Below are 22828 nucleotides of genomic sequence, written 5' to 3' on the forward strand. Positions count from 1 at the left end.
CACAAAGCATAAACAGAGGATATCGATATTGATTATTGCCATGCTTCTGGCTGCTCACAAGTCTGTGACCATTTGTCGTGATCGTCGGTCGCGTCTGCCTGCAGCTGCCTGCCGCTGCCTGGAGAAGCCAAGCAAGCGACTCCGAAACACGTCTGGTTCCAACATGTAATTTCCACGACTCGAACGATTCCCAGGATGCATTAGGCTATAAGTAGACGTTCAAGTCACAAGCTGTGGTTTCGTTGCTGAACAGCCGCCTTCGAATCTGTGCAATCACTCAACATGTCAGCTCCGGAGACCCTACCACCGACCAAAGACAGCATCAAATGCCATCACTTCTTTAACGATGCCGGCGAGCAAGTGTTCCCCGGCTGGGGTATGGACCTCAATCCTTCCGAGATACGGCGAAACAATTGTCCACATCATCACTTGGTAGAAGTGGATCCGACGGACTGGAAGGGCGTCATCCTCGCACGTCGCGAAACCAACATGATTCTGGCAATGCAAAAGATCATGAAAAAGCCGAAATGGTTTCGCAAGATTTTCGACGATAAAATCTGCGACAAATGGATGTCTGAGATTATGAGTCAGGTTGACTTCAGTGAGCCGATGTGGAAGTACTGTGTTGCTGAGCTTCGCGACAAGGCCAAAACATTGGAAGAGACTGGACTTGTCACACCAATCGATGTTGATACTCAGGTTGTTTACTCGGATGTTGCGATCTCGAAGAAAATCAGGCGTGATCTTAACAAGGCGGTTGCGGCATTGGAAAACGTACCCGACAAGGACAAAGATTGGCATCCCGGAACACGCGAAAGAGTCCTCGATCTTGTTCACCCGTCCATGTTTCCTTTGATCTATGGTCGCTCGAGAGTTTTGAAGAATGGTGATGTTGGCCTTGAAGACTGTACTTCTTACTGCGGTCAAGGTGAGATCATCCAAAAGCCTGAGCTTCCCATCAGCGGTGGCTGGTCAGACCAATTTCAGTGGCTTCCATGTGACATCAAGTTCGAAGGCGAGGAAGATGTTAAGATCACTAGCTACATTAACAACCTGCATCCTCAAGAACATCCTGATATCTACGGCCTGGTCGAGAAGGTCATCGCGAAAGCGGTACCTCTATGGGATCAGGTCCTCAGTCATACTGGTGGTGGGCCGTATGAGCACAACGGCATCCAGAGACATCGTGAGTTTGTCAGACCATACAAGCCTCGCGTTGAAATCAACGACTTCGAGTTCACATGGCCCTATGGCGAGCACCGGCCAATACACTGGACACTCAGGCGGCGACCAGAAACCGACGGAGAGAAGGCAGAGCTCCAGGATCTCGTCGAACGCGCTAATGACCACCTTGCGGAGACTGCGGAGAGGCTTGGTATAGACGAAGAGGCAGAAGATGGCGTAGACGGATGGGAGCTTGATGAGTGGTGGAGGGAAAACATGCGTGTCCTGGTATTGCCTGAACCAAAACCGTACAAACCCCGCGAGATACCAGAAGAGCCTCCTCTAGATCTTCGCAAGGAGTACGCCGGTAGTGGACTACAGGTTATCGTCAAACTGGCCAATACCTATTTGACTCCTGATGACCCAGAATGGGACGGAGGTAGCTGGCACGTCGAAGGTAAGTCTATCAGACTTGGCGTCAGGCATCCCCTGGGACTAACGAATCGTACAGGTCTGCACAATGAGCAAATTGTCGCGACAGCAATCTACTACTACTCGAACACCAACATCACACCATCCCAACTAAAGTTCCGTCACAACGGTAGCGACGAGTCGTGGTTCGACATGGAGTACGAACAGTTCGACTACGCCCACCTCGAAACGATCACTGGCTTTCAAAACGAGTTTGATCCGCTCATCCAGAACCTGGGAAGTGTCATGTGTGACCAAGGTCGTCTACTCGCTTTTCCAAATGTCCTGCAACATAACGTCGGTTCGTTCAAACTCGAAGATGAGACGAAGCCAGGCGAGCGGAAAATCTTGGCTCTTTTCCTCGTGAATCCTCATGTCAGAGTCTTGTCGACCGCAAAAGTGCCACCGCAACGGAAAGATTGGTGGGAGAAAGAGATTCGAGAGCAGCGAGGGGAGATCGAGAAGCTCAAGACTTTGCCGAACGAGCTGATGGATAAAGTGTTTGACAATGTTGAAGATTTCCCCATTGGTATGGCTGACGCAAAGCAGATCAGGGAAACGTTGATGGAGGAGAGAGGACCGATTGGCCAGGGCATGATTGAGTGTGAAGCAACATTTTACTTTTGCGAACATTGAGATTAGCCTGTCGTGGGTGTGGAGCTACAGCAGCTCTCATATGAAAGAATCCTCATTCTACTCAATTAGCCTCCCACAGTCACAAGAAGAAAGTAGAATACAACAAGATCATTGATTTTATCCTACGCCATCGTGTGCTTATACAAACTTGGATCGTGGATTCAGATGGACTTTACTGGCTTGTGCATATCGTGGTCACGGAGCCTTGTCTTGTGATGGTCATGTGCTTGTGCATGTGATCGGAGGAAGCGGCATATGTATGCTGGAAGTCACGACTCACGACACGCATCTCAGTAGAAGGAATAGATGGTGAAGGCATTAAACATTTTTATTCTCATTAATGTAGAAAGAAGGGGTATAGTATAGAAGGTAGAAGACAAATGAACAGGATCTCAACCATAGTACGAGCCTCCAGAGCTCGAGCGGAATGGTGTGCGGATGACACTCTGCTGGCTTTCGTAGCTCTCCAGTCTATGGAGACTAGCCGCAGGAGAGCCATTATCGTCAACCATGCCGTGTGGACCTCTCGGTAATGTTCTGCGTACCGAATGCATGGTTGACATGGTTTGTTGAGAAGGCGTGCGATAGATGGTATTTCCAGTCTGAGTGGTGAGCGGCCGAGGTGTTGATAGAGGTACGATACGACGGGCAGTCGGCGAGGGTGTACGTGCTACAGATAATGAAGCGCGAGGGGTATAGAAGGATGGTAGACGCGACCCGGGTGTGCGAGCGCGGAAGACAGAGCCGGCAATAGAAGAAGAGATGCTGTCACTGCGGGAAGAAATGGAAGATAGACTGGATGAGTCGGAAGTAAAATCGGAGCTAGAGGAGTGAGCCAAGTCGATGAGTCGTGGCGGAAGCTGATTCAAGTTGGCGAGCAAGATTGCAAAGGCGGACATGAGGTCCTCGAAGTCGTCTTCGTTGATTGGGATGGGCGAGAAGCGGGCGTGCTCGTAGCGCTGGACGAAATCTTGACCGGCCTCTGGCGGTATGAGACCGAGGCCAGACAGTTGAGCCAGGTATGATCGCATGTCTGCTGTCGGCTTCCTGGAGAGCAAGTGTACGACCTGTCGGTCGGGAGTGGCGGTCCCGTCTCGTGTTTGGGGGTCGAAGGAGGAATCGGGAGGAGCTAGTGAGACGGCACGGGCTTCGACAAGGTTGGGCAGCTCCATGACGACAGTGCGAAAGTGGACATGAGGGGCAAGATGGGCATCTAATTGCGAGGGTGAAGACCAGCCAGCGTGAGAGACTCGTCCCCAAGGAGGATGTTGTGGGTCGACGTGAACTATCTTGCCGACAGTGGTGGGTTCGGCATGATGAAAGTCATTGTCGTCTTTCTTGAGACGAGCAAGATCTGGGTGCAGATTCCTCGGCTTTGTTTCGTAGGCGATCAAGGCACTCCTGTTAGCGGCCTTGACGACTTCTTTGCGGACCTTTTTGCTGACCTCGCCGGGCTGTACGGGGATCCAGGACTTGCCGACGGCGGCGAGAACCGAGCGGTTGGTGTAAAGTCTACTCGAGTAGATGAAGAGGGTAAAGATGGCGACAAGAACATAGATACCGCCGACCTCGAAGACATATTGAAAGGCGCTGGCGCGAAGGGCGGTATAGATGAGGGTTGCCGGAGTAATGGCCAGTAAGATGAGAATGAGGAGGAAGAGGGTGGTATAAGTGGTGCTGTAGAAGATGCGGAAGAAGGGGATGCGAAAGGGGAGTCGCGGGCGCTTGACCATCGGAAACAGGACATGCCCGAGGGCCGTGTTGGGCTATGGCATGCAGGAAGATATAACAATCTTTCTGTCAATCATCACATTCGGCGAACTAGGCGGGCCTGATGACGTCTCGTTAGAAGCCTAGCTTGGCGTTCGAGACAGGAATGTCGACAGTTGGAATAGCCGATTAGGATCGCGGTGGAAAGGTATGCCAAGCCCCAAGAAGAATGGCGACAGGGCAGGCGCTACAAGATGGACAGGCGCAGATTGGTCGTCGTGCAGAGGCGAGTCGAGTCGCGTCGTCGAGATGATCAGGATCAGTGAAATGATCAACAGCTCCGCAAACACGGCAGCCTCGTGGCAGACCGTTGCCAAGGCCGTCCGTCCTCCAACAATCTACGGACCATTCAGGTCCTTGAAAGTCGATGCCCCTCCATCGTGACTACCTAGAAAGCCAACCACCACCTCACACCACACAATGCCGTCCGCCGAACCCATACCGGACAGTCAAATCCCTAGCCCGCCGCCAGATCTCTCCCACAAGCTTCCTAAGCTCATCCCTCGACGCAAGCAAGACAAAGCAAACGAACCTCCGTTAAATCCACCGCCCCAGACTCCTGCTCTACCTGCCCCGCCGAAGAAGGAAGACATCACATACCAACACCCTACCCGTCGCATTCTCTCCAAGAAAGATCATCATCTCTTCCTCGCCTCTCCTACCTACAACTTGCTCACGGCCTTCGTCTTTGGACTTTCAGACTCAGTCCGCGAGACAACTGTAACCACTGTTCAGAAAGCAGAAAGAGACCCGATAGTCAACACGATAGTCAAAATCTTGGACGAAGCTGAGAGACTGGTTGCTGACTGTCCTGCTGAAGACGCTGGCGGCTCCCGCTTCGGCAACAAGGCTTTCGTCACATACCTCGACAAGGTCGAATCACTGCTTAGACAATGGCACGACAAGCTCGGTGTGACAGAGACTGCTGCTCAAGACGATGTCTCAACATACATCTTCCACTCCTTTGGCAACAAGACTCGCATCGACTACGGCTCTGGTCACGAGCTCAATTTCCTCATCTGGCTACTGTGTCTAAACCGCCTGGACCTCCTCCCACAGTCTACCTTCCCACAACTCGCCCTGGTCGTCTTTCCTCGCTACCTCCGCGTCATGCGTGTCGTTCAGTCCACATACTACCTCGAACCTGCTGGCTCACATGGTGTCTGGGGTCTCGATGACTACCAATTCGCTCCTTTCCTCTTCGGCAGCGCCCAGCTCGTTCACCACCCTCACATCCGACCAATGTCAATACACAAGCCTCTTATCCTCGAAGAGTGCTCGAAGGACTATCTGTATCTCGACCAAGTCGCATATGTCAACAGTGTCAAGAATGTTGATGGTTTGCGTTGGCACTCTCCTATGCTCGACGACATCAGCAGTGCGAAGAACTGGGAAAAGGTAGAGGCCGGTATGAAGAAGATGTTTGTCGCCGAGGTCTTGGGCAAGCTTCCTGTTATGCAACACTTTCTCTTTGGCGGTCTGGTGCCTGCCGTCGATGGCATGAGCACAGAAGAAGAGACTGATGTTGCCGGTGAGATGGAGGAACCGGAAGGCGGTCAAGGTCAAGTCGCTCCAGAAGGTGGCATGAAGCATGTTCACGATCACAGCGGCAAGACTTGGGACGACTGCTGTGGTATCAAGGTACCCTCTGCCATTGGCGCCATGCAAGAGATGAAGAAACGACAAGGTGGTGAATCTTTGAGACGATTGCCCTTTGATTAGATTGTCGGCCTACCTTGGATCCTGCTTTGTACAATGATACCCACGATCTTCCCCGCTATCTATCTGTTGTCTGTTGTGCTGCCCTTGTCAGATGTGAGTGTTCATGCGAACAGCGCCGTGAGCTTGACACATGCCGACAAACGTCAGCATGTACACAGCACACCAAAGCACGATACCCCTGAACCGACATCCGTTTTCGAGATATGGCAGAGTACAACACGTCCATCGGAATGAGTCACGAAACATCTGACTGGTAGGGTGGTCTTTTCCATCACAAAAACGGAAACGACGACTGTTGATGACGTGTCTTGGTTGTTGTCTCGAGATTAGGTAGTCATGTGCGCGGAATGGTGCTTTCCTGCTGATTTCGATCCGATGTAGAACATAACAGCGAATCTTGACAAGACCTTTCTCACATCTCGACCTTTGTCGTTCCATCAACAGTTTTCGATCGATCCAATACCTACAACATGGCTGATTTCTTCGACATACCCACTTTGACATTCCTGGTCTCCACAGTCACCCAACAAAACGTCGCTCTTGACGAAAGGCTCAAATCGAAATCCCAAGAGCACAACGACTTCATCGAGAAGGCCAAAGTAGCTGAAGCCAGTGTCCTCAAGATTCAAGAAGATTTGGAGCTTGAGAGACAAGTTTGGAAAGATGAAAGCCTGAAATTGAAGGAAGATCTTCGACTCAGTAAGGAAGACCTTCGAATCAGCCATGAAGAGAATGAGCGGTACCGCCAGAACTCCAGAATCGACTCGACAGGGTATGCATTTCAGAATGAAGAGCCAGTTCGACGACGAAGAAGAAGCCATCATTGATATTCATGACGTCGATGAACCTATATCGACCGAAGAAACTCCTTTCCAAGATGGCCACATCGACGGTCACGATCCCGTTGCTGTTCGAACGTGATCAGGAGCCGAAGCAGTACTTTGTCATTGAGTACCAAGACTATGCTTTGGACGTTGAGGGATCGTTTGTCGAGGTGCTGTCCTCGAGTTATAAAAGGCTTGTGTAAACATTTGTATCCATGCACATTAACTTCCGGAAATTGAGCCTTGTCCACCGAATATGGTTGTGTAATACACTCTCTCGGAGCGCCTCCTCAAACCGAGAAATGACTGTGCCTTTCTTCAAATTATCCGTCGCATTACATATATGACAGCATGTTGCATTGACGAGCAACTGCAGGTATCGATCCCATCGGGTGATGGTTATGGACCCGCTCGCAGATGATACACAAAGCGCGTGTAATCTGGTCTCGCTTGTTTCTGGACAAGCATGTGATCATCCCTTCCATTCTGAGGCTCTCGATCCCGCCATTGAGTCGTGTCTTGTCGTGACTCTTGTTGACCCGATGCAGAGTGGACTATAGACAGTGGACTATGTCCGCTGAGAGTGGAGGACAACTTGACTCTCAGCGGAAGTCTGATAGATGTAAGATGGGCCCAGCCTGTCGAAAAGAGTGACATGGATGGAGTTGATGATGTGTAGTTGACTCGATGCAGAGTAACTTCTGAGAACAACACCTTGTCCGCCGGAGTACGAGAAAGAGTCGAGTTGCCTCTGATGCTCACTTTCTCTCGAACAGAATCTCAAGGCAAAGGTTTCACTTTCGGACTTCCATAGTGCTTCATGGGAAGTCGGGCTGTTGACCTCTTCATCGTGTCTGGTGGTGACGTCTTCAAGGGACGATTTAAGCTGCTTGATTCTTTCGTCTGCGAGCTCAAGTTGCTCTCTGTGTCTCGAGGCTTGATCATCGATTGCTTACTGGTGGCCTGAATGCACAGACCTGGACTGCGAGGGAGACCGTAAGTTGAGAGACAAACAATCCTCGCCGCATTCACGCATCCCATGTTGGCGCGTTGCAAGAAAATCAGGACTCTGCGTTCAGACAATTGTGACATGGTCGAGGGTCTATGGCTGAGATTGCTAATACAGCAGAAGAGGGCACAATCTACGCCGTGAAATGTGAGTTGTTTCATGCCTCGTCTGCGCTAGACAACCATCAAAACAGAAGTGACAGCAAGTCGTATCTTTCGAGGATAAGAAGAAGTGAAGTAATTAGGACAGGTGCTTGTTCAAGAAGATACGTACAGCAGCGGGTGTAGGCAGCGCAAATGTCGAGCCGGGGTTGGAATAGTGCTCGCATCTACTACCTAGGCCAGAGTGAAAGATAAAGCTTCGGCCGCCCGATCGTACATGCCATAACTCGAAGATGCAAAGAAATCAAGCTGCGTGGCTTGATCTCTGTTATCATTTTGTATGGTTGTGATCTCAAGTGTAGCCTTGTGTAGATTGAGCAATTGTTGTGCGTTCTAAAGGCGTCCAGCAGGATCGCAGATATCGCGTTGAGCAGAGACACAATTTATAGCCAGGGTCATGTACGTCATTACATAACTAGCCATCTTTACACAAAGTGGACATAGTTATGAAGAGCATGCAGCATAACTGTCTATTCAACGCGCTCGAGCTCGACGTCACTTCATCGTTCACTTCCAGACAGTTTTTGCGACACAAAAATATGTACTCGCAAGATGAGACTGTACATGCCGTACTCGCTTTCTACCAGCAGATAATCAGGCATCCATATCTAAACGACCAAGCCCTCATTGTTCCGCCCGCCAGTGGGTGGGAATCTGAGGAAATCGACGTGCTCAAAGACAGCGGCAAGAGCGATGTTGTCGTCGAACTCGCACGTCATCTACCTTACCTTCGCTCTGTGAACCATGGCGACCGAATTCTGCTGCATTATGAGACCTGTGCCATATGTTACGCAGGAGGCACACCATGGAGCAATACCTGGATGGACGAAGTGTATCCCGTTCCTAGCCACTGTTTGTACTTGACCGAAGGCGTAGACAGAGAAGGATATTCGCTTATCTTGGACACCGAGCAGGGTGAGCTATGTTCAGGTAAGTACTTGACATTCAACTGATGCTCTCTAGGTACCGTGACCGCATTCAGTATCATGCAATACAGTCTCAATTCAAATTTACCTTGGGACGAGTCGGAGGCCATACCGAAGACTGAACGATGGAAATGTCATCTCACCCTTCCAGTCAAGGATTTCTTCGACAACTGGATCAGGAGATACGAGAACCTTGTATTCATGCTAACATCTGACCCAATTAACGGCCCCACTTCTGGAGCTTTTCACAGTCGGGTCATCAGACCGAAAGATGAAGAAGAGCTTGAGGCTCACGGATTGACAGAATGGCATCCAGATCTCAGTGACCAGCCTGTGCATCTACACGCTGGCTCGCTGGTCACAGCCGTATGTCATCTCAATGCTATTCATACAATCGCTAAAAGTAACCACAGGAGATTTACAAGACTTACTTGGATCATGGCTGGCCTTCAAATTTCGACAAAGACAGTTGCAGAAGAAAGGTGCTCCGGCTGCTCAGGAAAGAACACAAGAGAATGTTCCGTGAAATGGAAGGCGATGATCCAAGGCCACGTTCTGAGGACGAAATGACACCTCCTCCACAGGTCCGTAAAGCGACAGGCGGACCTCCGCCTAGAAAGAAGCTCAAGACCGAGGAAGAGAACGACGTTCTCGGCGCGCCCGCGCCGTAAACTCAACAGACTTCGCACAGAGTGCCAGCCGCTCGCAACGATCGGGCGACGTCCTATTTGCTACAAAACATGCATTCTGCCCAGGAGCGCAGCGGTCTGAGCATAGAGGCGCAAAACAGCAAAAAACCAGAACTTAATGGGGAAACATCTTTGAAACCGAATCTTTCAACGCGACCAGCCAAGGCGTGAGTCGAACTCACACCCCTGGATTCTATTTATACTCAGATTTGGAGAGGTTTTGGTGAAGTTGATGAGGTGAGCCCATTGGGCCACACCCCCGATCTTCTTGGTAGGCAGTGAACTTTCATCAACATGGAAGCGCTCCTAGTTTCGATACCGTAAACATCTGCCTATGGGCCCATACAAATCGATAAGATCCAGATAACAATCCGCCGACTCGACCACCACATCGTCTTTCCGCGCGGTATACGCTCCAGCTGACGTATTATTCAATGTCATTTTTGCAAGACTGCAAGAGATAATGCTGTTACCATAGTACTTCTAGCAAGTAACTGAAAGTGGGAAGCTCTGCCAGTTTGCCGGCTAGTATGACTTGCTGCCTCGCTACAGAAGGGCACATAAACACACAACAAAGCGCAGAAACACGTAGAGCGACAACCACATGCCGCTGGAATGCGGTAAGCACCCGGGAATAAGCATAGCCACGGTCCATCGAAGGCAAGAATGGGGATAGCTCTTGGAAGAGTGCAAAATTCATGGTACCATCATACTACTGCTCTCAAGCACAAAAACGTTGAGTCTTAATCATGTTGTCATTATTCGAAGGAGCGACTACTTCACGTTTAGACCTTGACTGCACCCAGCACAGAATCCATATGATGGTCAGTCTCTCTCCGCTTCTTGATATCTGGTGATCCGGCAATCTCGTCAAAGCCTCGCTTGCCACTCTTCTTGGTTCTGACAGGAGAGCCGGTCATCTCAGTGTCCCTTGCTATATCGATCTGCCCCTCAGTCGGTACAGTCGGGAAGGGTGTCAATCGGTCCGAGATATCGCCCCACCATGTGTCACCATACCTCCTATACCATCCGACTGTGATACTAAGGCCTTCCTCGAAGGTTGTTTTTTGCTTCCAGCCAAGCTGTTTGAGTTTCGATCCATCGACTGCGTATCTGTGGTCGTTGAATGGACGATCTTCACAGTGCACCACGTGCTTGTAGACTTCTTCTTTTGTTCCATTGGGATGTCCAAACTGTCTCAGTAACATAGAGCAAAGCGTGAAATTGGATATCTCATCCGAAGAGCCGACGTTATAGACTTGGCCGACTTGACCTCTGTGAAGTATGGTATCGAAAGCATCGGCTGCGTCTCCAGCATAGAGATATCGTCTCGTGTGTGTCCCGTCGCCATGTAGGGATAGCTTCTCGTGCCGTTGCAGAAGCATGGAGAACTTCGGAATGACTTTTTCCGGGAACTGATGCGGGCCGTAGACATTGTTGCTGCGTACGACGATCGCTGGTACATTAAAGCTTTTGCGGTATGCTTCGACATACATTTCTGCAGCTGCCTTGGATGCTGCATATGGATTGGTTGGCAGAAGAAGTGCATCTTCCAAAAGATCCTTACCGTCATCCTTGACCTCTCCATATACTTCATCGGTAGAGACATGAATGAATTTGTTGACTCCGTACAGTTTGACACACTCAAGTAGAACATGCGTGCCGACAACATTGGTACTTGTGAAGTCGTTTGAGTTACCAAAAGACAAGTCAACGTGAGTCTGTGCGGCAAAGTGCATGACTGTGTCAACGTCGTGCTTTCGCAGACAGTCCATCACATCCTCATGCTTCGTTATGTCGCCCTTGTGGAAGGTGAAATTCATGTCTTCACCCAACTGTGCCGTGTTGTTGAGTGTCGCACAGTAGTCCAGCTTGTCGAATGAAATGATGTTGTAGTGACCTTGATAGGTTTTGGTAAGGTGTCGCACCACCCACGAGGCGCTGCACAGATCAGCTATTCATTCGGTGATGTTACTCTGCGGTTTTGCCTACATGAAACCAGCACCACCTGTAATCATGATATTACTGATCCCAGACTGGGGCTCAAATCGAGTCGTGCCATGGAGAAAGGGAGCATCCTCCCAGATGGAAGCGTGCTCTTTCACTGCTGCAGCATGGTCAGTCACGAATTTTATCAAATACACTATTCAACCCACTCTCTGATGGAATTGAACTGGGCATTTTGAGTCAGAGCAAAGATGCTTAGAACCAGAAAGTATGGACAAGGCATCATGATTTGAATAAGAAGACATAGTCCTCCTTGCATAGCAAAAGATCAAAGGAATTCATCGTACATAGATCAGAGTGTAAGGAATCTTGTCGGTGAACACAGCTATGCCTGCGAGGCATGAGCACCGACGGAGACAGATTCGCATGACGGCGACGAAGGTGGATGGCTTCTCTTGCACGAAGGGAGATGGCTTCCATATTGGCGAATCGACGCTATACGAAACCGTTTTTTCTGACCATCGTTCTCGCAGCTTAAATTGAGACAAAGGACGGAAACAGGGAACGGTAAGACCGCGCACTCTGACATTGGGACACATTTTGGAGAACCATTTTGCCGATCACCGCTGGGGTCCGTGCACGCTCACTTCCACAAAACCTCCAGAGAAGCCCCCTGCCTTATCGTCTGCACCCCTTTGCACAAGACTGTCTCTGAAATGTACGAGGTATCTTCAGAGCTGAATTTCTCAGCTAGCCGCATGTGTGTGTATCTCGTATCTTCTCCCTTTGTAGGTCCAGAATATGTCGCAAAACGACTCAATTGTCAACGTCCTCGTGTTCCGCGCGTACCACTGTGAATCCCATGGCGTTCAGCCTCTGTCCATAAGAGTCAGCCTATTCCTCTAGTTCACTCATTCCCTGAGAATCTGATATTCACACCATGGCCACCAAACATGAGGCGACAGCTACGGTCGCTGAGATCGAAGACCCAACATTTTTCGAACAGGAGCACGACATTGAGATGGAGGAGCAAGAAACCGACGAGTTACTAGAAGAGAAGGAGCAGCTGGACGAGGAAGGCGCAGAGGCTCCCACTCCAGCGAAGAGGCCTTCGAAGTTGCTGTTCTGGATCGGGGTCAATATCATCGCCACGACATCTATCGTCTTCATCAACAAGTCCATCTTTGACGACCCGGCCTTCCGCAGTGCTCAAGTCTCTTTCGCGACGTTCCACTTCCTAGTCACATTTGCGACTCTCCACACCGTGTCTTCTTCTAAATTCGCCTTCTTCGAGAGAAAGCGAGCGGCGCTTCGCGACATCCTGCCCCTGGCCGCCGCAATGTGCCTGAACGTCATTTTGCCAAACCTCTCCCTGGCTTACTCGTCTATCACCTTCTATCAGACCGCTCGAGTGCTCCTGACACCTATCACTGCATTCTTGAACTACGTCCTATATCGGAAAACCATTCCAAGACAGGCTGTATGTGCTCTGCTCCCTGTCTGCGCTGGTGTTGCCATGGTCACGTACTTTGATGTCAGACCTGGTGCAACAACCAAAGAAACCAGCTTTTATGGCGTCGTGTTCGCTTTGAGCGGCGTACTCATGAGCGGTATCTACACCTGTTGGATTGGTCACTACCACCAGAAGCTTCAGATGTCAAGTTTGCAACTATTGCACAACCAATCACTACTTGGAGGAGTTCTACTCATCTACCTAATTCCTTTCGTCGATACACTGCCAGTGTTCAGCGAAGTCTCACTTCATCGGTGGATCATGATTATGCTGGTAAGTCCTTCCTCCTCCCGACTCAAGATGACATGAGCTGACTTAAACAGAGCGGCCTCTGCGCGTGTCTCCTCAATCTGTCTCAGTTCGCCATCATCGCTGGAGCCGGACCAGTAGCCAGTACTGTCGTAGGCCACTCGAAAACTGTAACGATCGTCACCTTGGGCTGGATTTGGAGTGGTAGTGTCATCAGCGGCTACAGTATTCTTGGTGTCGTGGTAGCAATTGGCGGCGTGATACTGTACTCAACTGCAACCATGTATAAGAAATGAGACACTGTATTCATCTCCTTGACGATGTCATCCTCAAGAGCAGGCTGTCAAGATGCACATTACAAATGAAATCCCATCATACTGAGAGACCAAAACCCGCGATTCTACGCCAGAGACGACACTCTACTCCTCCCGACCTCCATCACAAGCTCAAGTTCTGGCTGTCGAAATGCGCAATGTATTTGAGATTTTCCAACCCCTTCCTTGGGAGACGAAACCCGCGGTTTTGCGCCAGGGGCCACGAGTCGACCAAACTCGTTCTCCAGCACCCATCACACCCTCAGAAAATCAGCTGTAAAAATGCACAGTAAATTTGAAATTGTGGGAATATGTCTAGGGAGGATTTGACATAGCCAAAATTTCGTCGATCACAGACTGACATAGCCAAATTCATGAGATAAAGGAAAGGACATGGTTGTTTTTGGGGGGTACAGTATTTTGTTTGGTGTTTTCCTGGCTATGTATGTGATGGTGGCTAATAAATGCTTGCCCGATATGGCCTCAGAAGTTGCCCTTTTGTCCTGCTATATAGTACAAATCATGTCTGCTTATTCAGAATCAGAGTCCTCGGTGCTCTGACGAACGGGCTCAAATACCTTGAGCATCTCCTTGTTGCTCAGCTTTCTGCAGCCTACGTTGACACGATCGATCTCGAGCTTCTTTCTGTGCTTGATGCCGTTGAGATGTTCGTCAATGGTGCCTTCGAGAGTGAGATTGACGAATTCAGTCTGCTTCTCCTGACCGATGCGGTAAACTCTGCTGAAAGCCTGAACTTCTGCAGCGGTGTTCCAATAGGGATCAACGTTGACCACGAAGTTTGCACAAGTCAGATTCAAGCCCACACCGCCAGTCTTCAATGTGGCAAGCAATATCTTGGTGTCAGCCAGATCCTTGAACTTTGCAATGTTTGCGTCCTTCTGCTTCTTGTTCAGACCACCATGTAGGGTAGTGTATCCCCAGCCTTCGACCTCGCAAATGCGCGATAGCAGGCCTAAAAATGCTCTCCATTGCATGAAGACAATGATCTTGCACTCAGGGTCGCGTTCTAGCCAACTCAGAATGAGTGATTTGACTGCAAGAGTCTTCGTGGAGGGAATGACATTGCCGTCAGCAGCCAACCACTTGGGCTTTACGGGTGCGGTAGGATCGATGACCAGGCTCTTGACGATCTTCTTTCCGCATCCTTCCCTGATACAAGTAGCTTGATCTTCGCCAGCTTCTGCCGCAGCGTGCATGATGTCTTCGAGATGAAGATGACAGTAGAAGTGGAAGCACGAAGTCATGACGGCTTCGTGAGCAGGACGGTTGCACTTGCAGCATGTAGATCTCTTGTGCGAGATGTGATAGTTTGTGCTACGCTTGAGGGTCTCCATGACACCGTTGTAGTCCACATCCTTTCCGTGGCCAGCTCCAGTACCGCGCTTTTTGTTGTTCTTCTTGATCTGTTCGGGCTGGTTCAATTGCTCGATTTCATCCGGACCCTCGTCGAATTCATCCAGAGTAGTCTCAGAGCCTTCGCGAACGGGCTCTAAGCCGTCAGCCTTGCGCTGTTGAGCAACAGCACGCTGTTTTTGCATCAAGTTCTTGAAGGCATGGATCAGGCTGTTACCGGTATTGCCCGAATCGATCTGTCTTTCTACTGCTTTTTCCAGTATGTCGAAATCTTCCATCTCGAGGTAGTCGCAAATCTTGTTGGGAATCATGAGAGGATGGGCGGTCAATTGTCGTAGTAGGGCGAACATGGCGAAGATATGGAAGGATGAAGATCTGGGGTCGCCATTCTCATCTAGGGTCTCTGCTCTCATCTTGAAGCGATTGCGAACAACTTCGTAGATCTCGAACTCGAGAATGTCAGGCTTAAGCCTGAGAGAGAGATCGCGAGGTGGAGGAAGAGTAGTCAGTTTGGCGTTCATAAAGGAGTGCTTGTGTGTCCAGCAGATGATGTAGGGCGTGATTAGTCGAGTCAGGCCAGACAGACTCATTGGATTCTTTGGGTTACAGAATCGTGACTTGAAGGACTCAAATGTAGCTGCTACCGCTGTAGGATGGTCGATGAAAGCAAGCAGGCTGTAGAAGTCCTTGGCTCCGTTGATCATACTAAACAGAAGTCAGCCGTGTACGAGATTCTCGAGTCAAGTCAGGAGGCCACTTACGGTGTACCAGTCAGAATCCAGCGGTATGGTGCAACAAGATTGAAGCATGCTTGCGAGATCTGTGTCTCGGGGTTGGAGATCACATGTCCTTCATCAAGAACAACTCTGAGGAAAGGAAACTTGTGAAGCGGACCTCTCTTCTCCCAATAGTTCTCCATCCAGAAGGCTTCGTGCTCTGCTTCGGGGAGGCCCTCAGGAAATACACAGATCGGCCAGCTCTTTCTAACATCGTAGTATGTAGTAAGCACGATGTCAAAGAGATCAAAGTTTGCGGGTACGCTGTCTGCTGACGAGCTGTCCTTAAAAACTGTAACGGGACCAAGTCCCCAGTCCCTTCTCTTTTTCTCTTCGACGGTGTGAAGCTCAAGCTCTGACTGCCACTGTCCAAGCAAACTCGAAGGTACCACAATTAGTGTGGTGTGTGACGATGATACAGTAGATGCTGCTTGAGCCTTGAGAGGTCTTCCGTTGACTATGTTGGCGATGCATGTCACGGTCTTGCCCAATCCCATTTGATCGGCGACGATACCGCCTGTGACGCTCGACTCAGAGCCCTCACGAGAGCGCATCCAGCCAGCACTGATCAGTTGATAGTGTTTGAGTGGTGTCTTCATTCCCTTGACCAGCCATCCCGCGTCGGTTGTAACAATGCTTCTGTGGGTTCTGTTGGGGCCTGCGCTCTTCTTAGCAGTGAAAGACTTCATCGCTGCGGTGAGTCGCTCTGCGTCTCGTACGGCTGCGGCTCTTGACTCTGCAGGCAGATTTCTCTTCATAGCAGCCAAGGCTTTGGTGCGATCGGCTCCTCCTTGCACGGTCGCCTCATCATTCATTTGCTGAGCGGCTTCAGCGTTCTCCCAGAAGTTGTTGGTCGTACCCTCCAGATCCAGGAGAGATATATCACCTCGACTGGCCTTTCGTGACTTGCGAGTCGACTTTGCCTTCTTGCTACGCTTCTTTCTAGACGCCATATCTTTACTCTCGGAGTCAGAAGTGGATTCAGCAGAGGCTCGCTTTCTCTTTGAACTCTGAGGCTCTTCTGGCACAAAAAGTGGGTCCTCTGCAGCCTCAATGGCATCCTCGAGTGCTCGCTTCTCTTTGTTGTAACGCGACTCTAGCTTCATGAAAGCCAATTCTTCATGCTGGGTAGCCTTTCCAAGCACTTTCTTTTGCACGAAGGCCTTTCTCTCGTTCAAGAACTTAGCCTCGAAAGCAATTGGGCTCACGAACTCTTCTTCAGGCTCGTTGTTGTCTTCGATTTCTAGATCATATCCGCTGGAGGCTGCGTATTGCTCGAAGAAAGCGGTCTGGAGAGCATGGAGAGCCGCTAGTTCTGCTTCGGACTGCTTCTTCTGGGGAACAAATGACTTGGGCGGCTGCAACATGCTGGTACCGAGTCCAGCGGTCGTGATTGAAGTTCCCAAAGTGCTGGAACCTGTCATTCTGGATGGGTCTCGTTTGGCTCCTGTCTGGGAATCGGGCTCGGAGGGTCCATCGGCATAGGGGGCGATCGAGCCATCCAGGAAGTCATTGATATCCTCTGTGGGCTGCGCTCCAGGTTGCTTCGGTTCAGACTCTCCGGATTCCTGCTTGATGGGTTTCTCATGTTCATAATCGGTCGCGGGAGTGTCTCTTTCAGGTTCATCTTCGACGTCGATGACTTCGACGCCATCAGGCCGTATGAAAGCGGCGTGCTTGCGAGTGCTGGAATCCATGGTACTGTTTTCCATTAGCACGATCTCTGGCGTAATACATGGCTCTTTGAGGAAGCCGGAGAAAGGCACAATGAAATTGAGATGGGAAGTCGAGTTATCGGAGAGCCCTAGATTTGAGCCCCTCTTTTGAGGCTCTCCCAGTCGCTGCTCGGAATCTGAATGTGATCGTGCCTTTTTACAGCCCTATTTTGGGAGGGGCTGAAGGTGATGGCGGAAGGAGTTGCAATGACCTGGATAGAGAAGTGGAAGACTTACGTGGATTTTGAGATTGCCTTGCCAGATTTTTGGTGTAGAGAGTGGTGTCAGAGAGTGGTGTCTCTGACAGAGCTCGATAACTAACGACGAGCTTCTGTAATCTGAGCGATTGTGAGAAAATCTGCTGCAGAGTAGTGAGATTGAGTTGGTTGATGTAGGGTGGTGGAAGGTGTATGAGGATGTTGATGTTGTGGTGGAGAAAGTGGTTCGTGAAAAGAAGGTCTATGTAACCCGCCAGCTCCCGAGCCTCTAATAGTGAGGTGAAACTCAGGTGATAAAGAGCTATGTGAAGGATAGGTGCAAAGTGTGATGATATAGATCGTCGAGGAAGGTAGAAGAGATTGTTGTTGTGGTAGAGGAGGGTGCGAACCGGAAGAGGTTTATATAGCCCGCCGACCTTTGAACCACCGGTAGTGAGGTGGGTTCAAGTAAAAGAAGAGCTATGTGAAGGATGGATGTGAAGTGTGATGGTGTAGATGATTGAGTTGAAGAGAGGTAGGGAAGGTTGATGTTGGAGAAGAGGAAGTGGAGGGGGAGAAGTGTTCATGTAGAGCATCCGCCTACGATCGGGTGAGAGTGAAGCTTACCTGACTTATCGGTTGCGCTCTGAGAGCAAGTGAACTATGGTAGCGTAAGAGAGGGAGAGGAGTGGTCTAACAAGTTGGAGGTAGGATGAACTGAGGGTAGGAGAAGATGAAGGTGGAAGTGTGGAAGGAGGGAGAGGTCGAAAGAGGCTAAGGTTGAAAAAGTTGCAGATGTATTGCAAATGTGTTGAAAGTATAAGGCAATGTTGATGTAGCGGTGTAAGAGGGTGTGGTGCGGCTGGGAAGTTTATATAGGGTGAGGTCTGATCAATGGCTTACCTGAAGTGATGGTTGGGTTTATTGAATGAGATTGGAGCTGTTTATGTCAGAAGGCCGCGAAACAGAAGTAAATGCTGTCTCGGTGGAAGAAAGGAAAGGTAAGGAAGGATGTCGAAGTCAAGGTGTGGAAGGAGTGGATGCAGACGGGGAGGCTACATAGATCAGATGATGAATATACGGTTTTGCGCTGACCTGTGCTGTTTGACGAAGTTTTGGAAAAACTAAGTAGCGCCCGTATCAGAAGGAAGAGTAGACAAAGTGGTCGGTGTTGTGGTGAAGAAAGTCAAGGTGAAGAATATGGAGGCGAAGAGAACGAAGGGGAGTTTGTTGGATAGCGACATATGACAGCTGGGCACGAATCTTGATCGAGACATTACCTTATGTGTTGCCGGAGCTCTGGCGGCGCCTGTGACATTTGTCAACAGGCAGTGAATCTAGAGGTTGAATGTCATAAGTAAGGGAAGGAGGAACAGAAGTTGATGATGATATGTATGTCGGTTTTGAGGTATACAACCAAGTGGCATGTGCGCACTACAGATGAAATGACGCTGCTTGGATGAATACAGGCCTACTCACAATGATCGGGTCGACCTTGAAGACAATCAAGAGCAGCAGCCAGATATGAGACCTGTGGTAACGGGATGGATGAGTGGTGGTTGCAGAGAGGCGCCGTTGTAGGTGTAGCCGAACGAAGGAACGGCGGAAGTCGAGGCAGAAAGACGGTAATGATGTTGAAGTTTGTAGAGAGCAGGTAGGATCTGGTTCTTACGAGCTAGCAAGGCTTCAGTGCCTAATGCTCAGTAGAAGTAACAGACCACTAGGTTGAAGATGGCATCTCGATGTAGAAGGAAGAAGATGGTGAGAAGAATTACTCGAGCCTCGAAGTTGCAAGACGATGTCGACGTCACGATGCGCAAGGACGAAGGCTGGGCGTCGCCGGTTAGAGCAGGCGGTACACTTGAGCATATAGGAGGCAGGCTTACTTGCATAGATATGAGCTCCAGAGAGCATCTCAATGATCCTGCACGTGACAGGCAGGACTGATAGGATTGACGTTGATGATGTCGATTAATGGCGATGATGTGTAGCTCGAGACTTTGGATAGTCGGCACGGATCTGAGGGACGCCATGCTATAACTTACATGACAGGAATGGAACCCACGTGGATAAGCAACAGAGGGTGCTTGTTGGGAAGGAGCGGCCTTGTTGGCCGATGAATAAGCGTTGAAGACAGACGGCCAATAAATAGACGTCTTTGGTTGGCGGCTTGAACATGGTGTCGGCCGGGATGTTATGTCGCTGACCCAAGGGTACTAAAGAAGTCTTGAGATGGCTAGGAGTGGTAACGAACATGTTACTTGATTAACTAAGCAGAAGTAATATTCTTTGGGTATCGACGAAAAAGTAGTGGTACATTGAGATGTCAAGGAGGAATGTCCGACGCTAAAACGCCATATGAGAAGTCCAAGAAGTAAAAACGATTGACAAAGGAGACTTTTTACCCAACCAGGCTTTGACCATCGGGTGTTGGATAGAACCAAGCGCTGACAGCGATGATGATGTATACAGCCATTAACAATATACCTTCGAGCCAATGACTTTCGCCATCTTGGATGAGGTAGTTCACCAACAAGACTGCGATGAAGAGCACGGCAACCTGGAACCCATCAAAGTCAAGAGTCATGGCTTCGTTGCCCAGACCGCACCAGGAGATGACGACCATAAGAGGAAGAACGAGCAAAGCGATTTGCATACTTGAACCGACAGCGACACCGATGGCAAGATCCATCTTGTCCTTGATGGCGACAGTAACGGCGGTTGCGTGTTCTACATGTAAAGTTAGCATCCTTGTCATTACATACGAAAACATGATGACTGACCTGCGGCGTTGCCGACGATGGGGACCAAGATGAGACCAACGAATTCTTCTGAGATGTTTCCATGTTCAACGATGTAGTCGATGCCACTGACCATGAACTCAGAAGTGAATGCAATGAAGACTGTGGCGATGGTAAGAGTAACGAGAGCACCGATGATAGACAGGGCGGGTGTCTCTTCTTCCTCTTCTTCGTAGACGAGGTTGGACTGGTTGACTTGGCCACCAGCGGACGCAGCAGTACCCGCACCAATGCGAGCGATACCCATGAGAGTCTCACCCTTCTGTCTGGTTGAACCCTTCTTCTTTTCTGATTTTTGACTGGGAGTGTTGTAGATCTCAACATGGGTCTTGAGCTGGAAGATGAGGTAGGCGAAGTAGACGAGAAGCAGGATGATAGCAGTTCCTCGGGAAATGGGAGCGACACCACCAGCAGGGTTGTTGCCGAATTTCTGGAAAGCGGTAGGAATGATCAATGAGCCGATGGAGACAGCAAGCATACTGGATGCGGTTTGAGCAACAGTAACGTTAAAGTGCTGAACGACACGGTTCAGGCCACCGAAGAAGAAACACATGCCGAGCACCAGTAACAAGTTTGAGAGCATACTTCCGATCAAGGAGGTTTGGACAATGAGAATCTTGTTCTGTTGCAAGGCGATGACACTGACAATCAACTCGGTCGCGTTACCGAAACTGGCGTTGAGAAGACCTCCAAGAGTCTCACCAGTGTACAAGGCAAGCTCTTCGGTAGCGAAAGACAGCATGGCGGCAAGAGGGATGATGGCAACAAAGTTGACAACGAAGACGGCATATCCGTTGGCGTGGGAATATCTCAGAGCGAAACCGATGGGCACACAGACGAGAAGGACGTTGACCCAGGAGCCAAGGATAGTGGCTTTGAACTGGCTGACAACACTGATCTTCGGTCTACGCTTCTTCTTGGTATCGCCAGTATCGGATCGTTCCAGGTCAGAGTTGTCCGTCTTGGTGCGATCAGGTTGACCGAGCAAGTTCATGAGCATTAGGCGCTTGCGTGGTTTGTGTGCAGGCTCGGAGACATTCTTCTCCGACATGGAGCGGGAGTTGTCTCTGTCCAGTGGGAGGGCCTCCTTCTCCCTTTGTGGTTTGATATCGGGTTGGCCAACAAGGGTTCCATTGGATGTGGGTGTGTCCGAAGAAGCACTCGAGTCTGGTGGTGCAGTGTTGGCATGGTGTGGGTAAGCAAAGTCGGCGTCGTCTACATCGCGCGCGTCGTTGCGCCTGATGCTGCTGTCCGACATGACTTGGTCGGCGGTATGGCGACGCTGAAGGTTGTTCTCCTCGTCCTCGGGTCGGCCAACATAAGACCGGGAACGCCTGGCGAAAGGGTTGTAGTTGGACTCGCCGTCGTTGTATCTCCAGGCAATGTTTCGGGCTTGGTGCTTGATTGAATCTTCACAAGGCTTGTCAGTGGTGCCAAACTTGACAAGAACAAGACAAGACTCTCGGCTTACGCATCTCAGTGCTTGAATGGAGAGGCCGCCGCCAAGGTTTCAAGTCTCGTGATGAAGGTCACCGAGGCGCAGATAAGGTAAGTTAACTTGAGTGAAAAGAAAAAGAAAAGCAGCCGAGAGTTGACAAGTGGATAATGAAGGAAGGCCTTGTATCTTGAACGCGGAATGATGTTAGCATCAAAAGCTTGAAAGCAGTACGAGAGGTGCCGCCAGCGGCGAATTGCATCCACCTGGCAAATTGGAGGTCATTCGAACACTCGAGGCGAGAAACAACACTACGAGAGGGCAGTCCTTGCCCAACTGATTTTGCCTGGGCCTCAGGGCCGACAGACGCTCACTGATGTGATGAGCGTGGCTGTGCCCACGAGAAGCCGGGGAAGAAGTGGGTCGCTTGAAACATAGATACATACCGAAAAGTGATGATGCGTGTTTGTCGTTCGGTCCACACACTGTTCGATGAGGTGCAGCTTGTCAAGCAAGTATGACAATATTTTAGGGAAAGACGAAGGGTAAAGAGGTTGAAAAGCAAGTACGGTGAGAAATCGCCCTACGTAGGTGGTAGCGCAAACGAGCTGTGTTGCATCTCATTTCCTTGCTCGACGGCGGACTCTCACATCTTGCATCTCAAGCCGCCAGCACCTGTCTTGGCAACTTATTGGCTTTTGGCTGGGCTTTCTTCTTTCTACCGCCCGTCCGCAAAATCAAGCTTCATGACATCAAGAACTCAGCCACCTGCCCAACTATCTCGACTTTCACTATGCTGATAGTTGATACGGCACGAGGCTGTGTGAATGTGCCGTGAGCATATCGACCAGCGCGCTCAAAATGATACGGTGAAAGAGCTCAAGCAACGCCCGCAGCTCGCGGATCCGGATGAAAGTGCGCGCCAAGATTACAGAAGATCATCATCAACGGGAAACACACGCTCATTCTGTAACATGGGCACAGCGTGACGCCACGCGATAAGTGCTTGGTCAGAGCAGGTTCGGTGTTTAGGAAGGCCGCTCGCGTGCTGTCCAGACATTCGTACTGGCCTTTGACCATCTCTCGCCGCAGCTCATCGTATCTGCTCAGCCACTGGCTATCTGTCTCTCGCCGT

General features: G+C 50.1%; 9 protein-coding genes across 9 annotated transcripts; 5 read left to right on the forward strand and 4 right to left on the reverse strand.

The window, feature by feature from the left end:
- Positions 1-378: 378 nt before the first annotated feature.
- Positions 379-2271, forward strand: AUEXF2481DRAFT_66596 (uncharacterized protein; the record flags this gene model as incomplete). The annotated part of the gene is made up of 3 exons (XM_013487502.1): positions 379-1157; positions 1434-1621; positions 1676-2271. The coding sequence occupies 3 exons, from the start codon at positions 379-381 to the stop codon at positions 2269-2271; spliced, it is 1563 nt and encodes a 520-aa protein (XP_013342956.1).
- Positions 2272-2579: 308 nt separating this feature from the next.
- Positions 2580-4289, reverse strand: AUEXF2481DRAFT_41052 (uncharacterized protein). The gene has a single exon (XM_013487438.1). The coding sequence runs from the start codon at positions 4002-4004 to the stop codon at positions 2664-2666; it is 1341 nt and encodes a 446-aa protein (XP_013342892.1). The 5' UTR covers positions 4005-4289; the 3' UTR covers positions 2580-2663.
- Positions 4192-5763, forward strand: AUEXF2481DRAFT_47312 (uncharacterized protein; the record flags this gene model as incomplete). The annotated part of the gene is made up of 2 exons (XM_013487473.1): positions 4192-4362; positions 4624-5763. 2 exons carry the CDS (start codon positions 4192-4194, stop codon positions 5761-5763), a joined length of 1311 nt encoding a protein of 436 aa, XP_013342927.1.
- Positions 5764-6233: 470 nt separating this feature from the next.
- Positions 6234-6684, forward strand: AUEXF2481DRAFT_5949 (uncharacterized protein; the record flags this gene model as incomplete). The annotated part of the gene is made up of 2 exons (XM_013487334.1): positions 6234-6462; positions 6521-6684. The coding sequence occupies 2 exons, from the start codon at positions 6234-6236 to the stop codon at positions 6682-6684; spliced, it is 393 nt and encodes a 130-aa protein (XP_013342788.1).
- Positions 6685-8296: 1612 nt separating this feature from the next.
- On the forward strand, positions 8297-9354 carry AUEXF2481DRAFT_5950 (uncharacterized protein; the record flags this gene model as incomplete). Its single annotated transcript, XM_013487335.1, has 3 exons — positions 8297-8672; positions 8721-9049; positions 9097-9354. 3 exons carry the CDS (start codon positions 8297-8299, stop codon positions 9352-9354), a joined length of 963 nt encoding a protein of 320 aa, XP_013342789.1.
- A 725-nt stretch (positions 9355-10079) lies between these two features.
- On the reverse strand, positions 10080-11878 carry AUEXF2481DRAFT_41056 (uncharacterized protein; the record flags this gene model as incomplete). The annotated part of the gene is made up of 3 exons (XM_013487439.1): positions 11529-11878; positions 11365-11479; positions 10080-11313 (listed from the first exon to the last, which is right to left on the reverse strand). Coding segments are annotated over exons 1-3 (1040 nt in total), but the record flags the coding sequence as incomplete, so codon positions are not given.
- A 141-nt stretch (positions 11879-12019) lies between these two features.
- AUEXF2481DRAFT_41058 (uncharacterized protein) lies at positions 12020-13539 on the forward strand. Its single transcript, XM_013487440.1, has 2 exons — positions 12020-13105; positions 13156-13539. Exons 1-2 carry the CDS (start codon positions 12260-12262, stop codon positions 13375-13377), a joined length of 1068 nt encoding a protein of 355 aa, XP_013342894.1. The 5' UTR covers positions 12020-12259; the 3' UTR covers positions 13378-13539.
- Positions 13540-13806: 267 nt separating this feature from the next.
- Positions 13807-15590, reverse strand: AUEXF2481DRAFT_277771 (uncharacterized protein). The gene is made up of 2 exons (XM_013487573.1): positions 15531-15590; positions 13807-15474 (listed from the first exon to the last, which is right to left on the reverse strand). Exon 2 carries the CDS (start codon positions 15471-15473, stop codon positions 13926-13928), a length of 1548 nt encoding a protein of 515 aa, XP_013343027.1. The 5' UTR covers position 15474; positions 15531-15590; the 3' UTR covers positions 13807-13925.
- Positions 15591-19692: 4102 nt separating this feature from the next.
- Positions 19693-22076, reverse strand: AUEXF2481DRAFT_41060 (uncharacterized protein). The gene is made up of 3 exons (XM_013487441.1): positions 21730-22076; positions 20241-21668; positions 19693-20187 (listed from the first exon to the last, which is right to left on the reverse strand). Exons 1-3 carry the CDS (start codon positions 21731-21733, stop codon positions 19859-19861), a joined length of 1761 nt encoding a protein of 586 aa, XP_013342895.1. The 5' UTR covers positions 21734-22076; the 3' UTR covers positions 19693-19858.
- Between the last annotated feature and the right edge of the window lie 752 nt (positions 22077-22828).

Source organism: Aureobasidium subglaciale, assembly GCF_000721755.1.
Source record: "Aureobasidium subglaciale EXF-2481 unplaced genomic scaffold scaffold_13, whole genome shotgun sequence".
Taxonomy (NCBI): domain Eukaryota; kingdom Fungi; phylum Ascomycota; class Dothideomycetes; order Dothideales; family Saccotheciaceae; genus Aureobasidium; species Aureobasidium subglaciale.

What these genes read in the sequence shown, in the direction of transcription:
- AUEXF2481DRAFT_41052 (XM_013487438.1), bottom strand. Translation starts at nt 4,004, where the DNA reads ATGGTCAAGCGCCCGCGACTCCCCTTTCGCATCCCCTTCTTCCGCATC.
- AUEXF2481DRAFT_41058 (XM_013487440.1), top strand. Translation starts at nt 12,260, where the DNA reads ATGGCCACCAAACATGAGGCGACAGCTACGGTCGCTGAGATCGAAGAC. An exon ending in GGTGGATCATGATTATGCTG is followed by an intron (nt 13,106 to 13,155) that starts GTAAGTCCTTCC and finishes TGACTTAAACAG; the next exon opens with AGCGGCCTCTGCGCGTGTCT.
- AUEXF2481DRAFT_277771 (XM_013487573.1), bottom strand. Translation starts at nt 15,473, where the DNA reads ATGATCAACGGAGCCAAGGACTTCTACAGCCTGCTTGCTTTCATCGAC.
- AUEXF2481DRAFT_41060 (XM_013487441.1), bottom strand. An exon ending in CATCGTCGGCAACGCCGCAG is followed by an intron (nt 20,188 to 20,240) that starts GTCAGTCATCAT and finishes CTTTACATGTAG; the next exon opens with AACACGCAACCGCCGTTACT.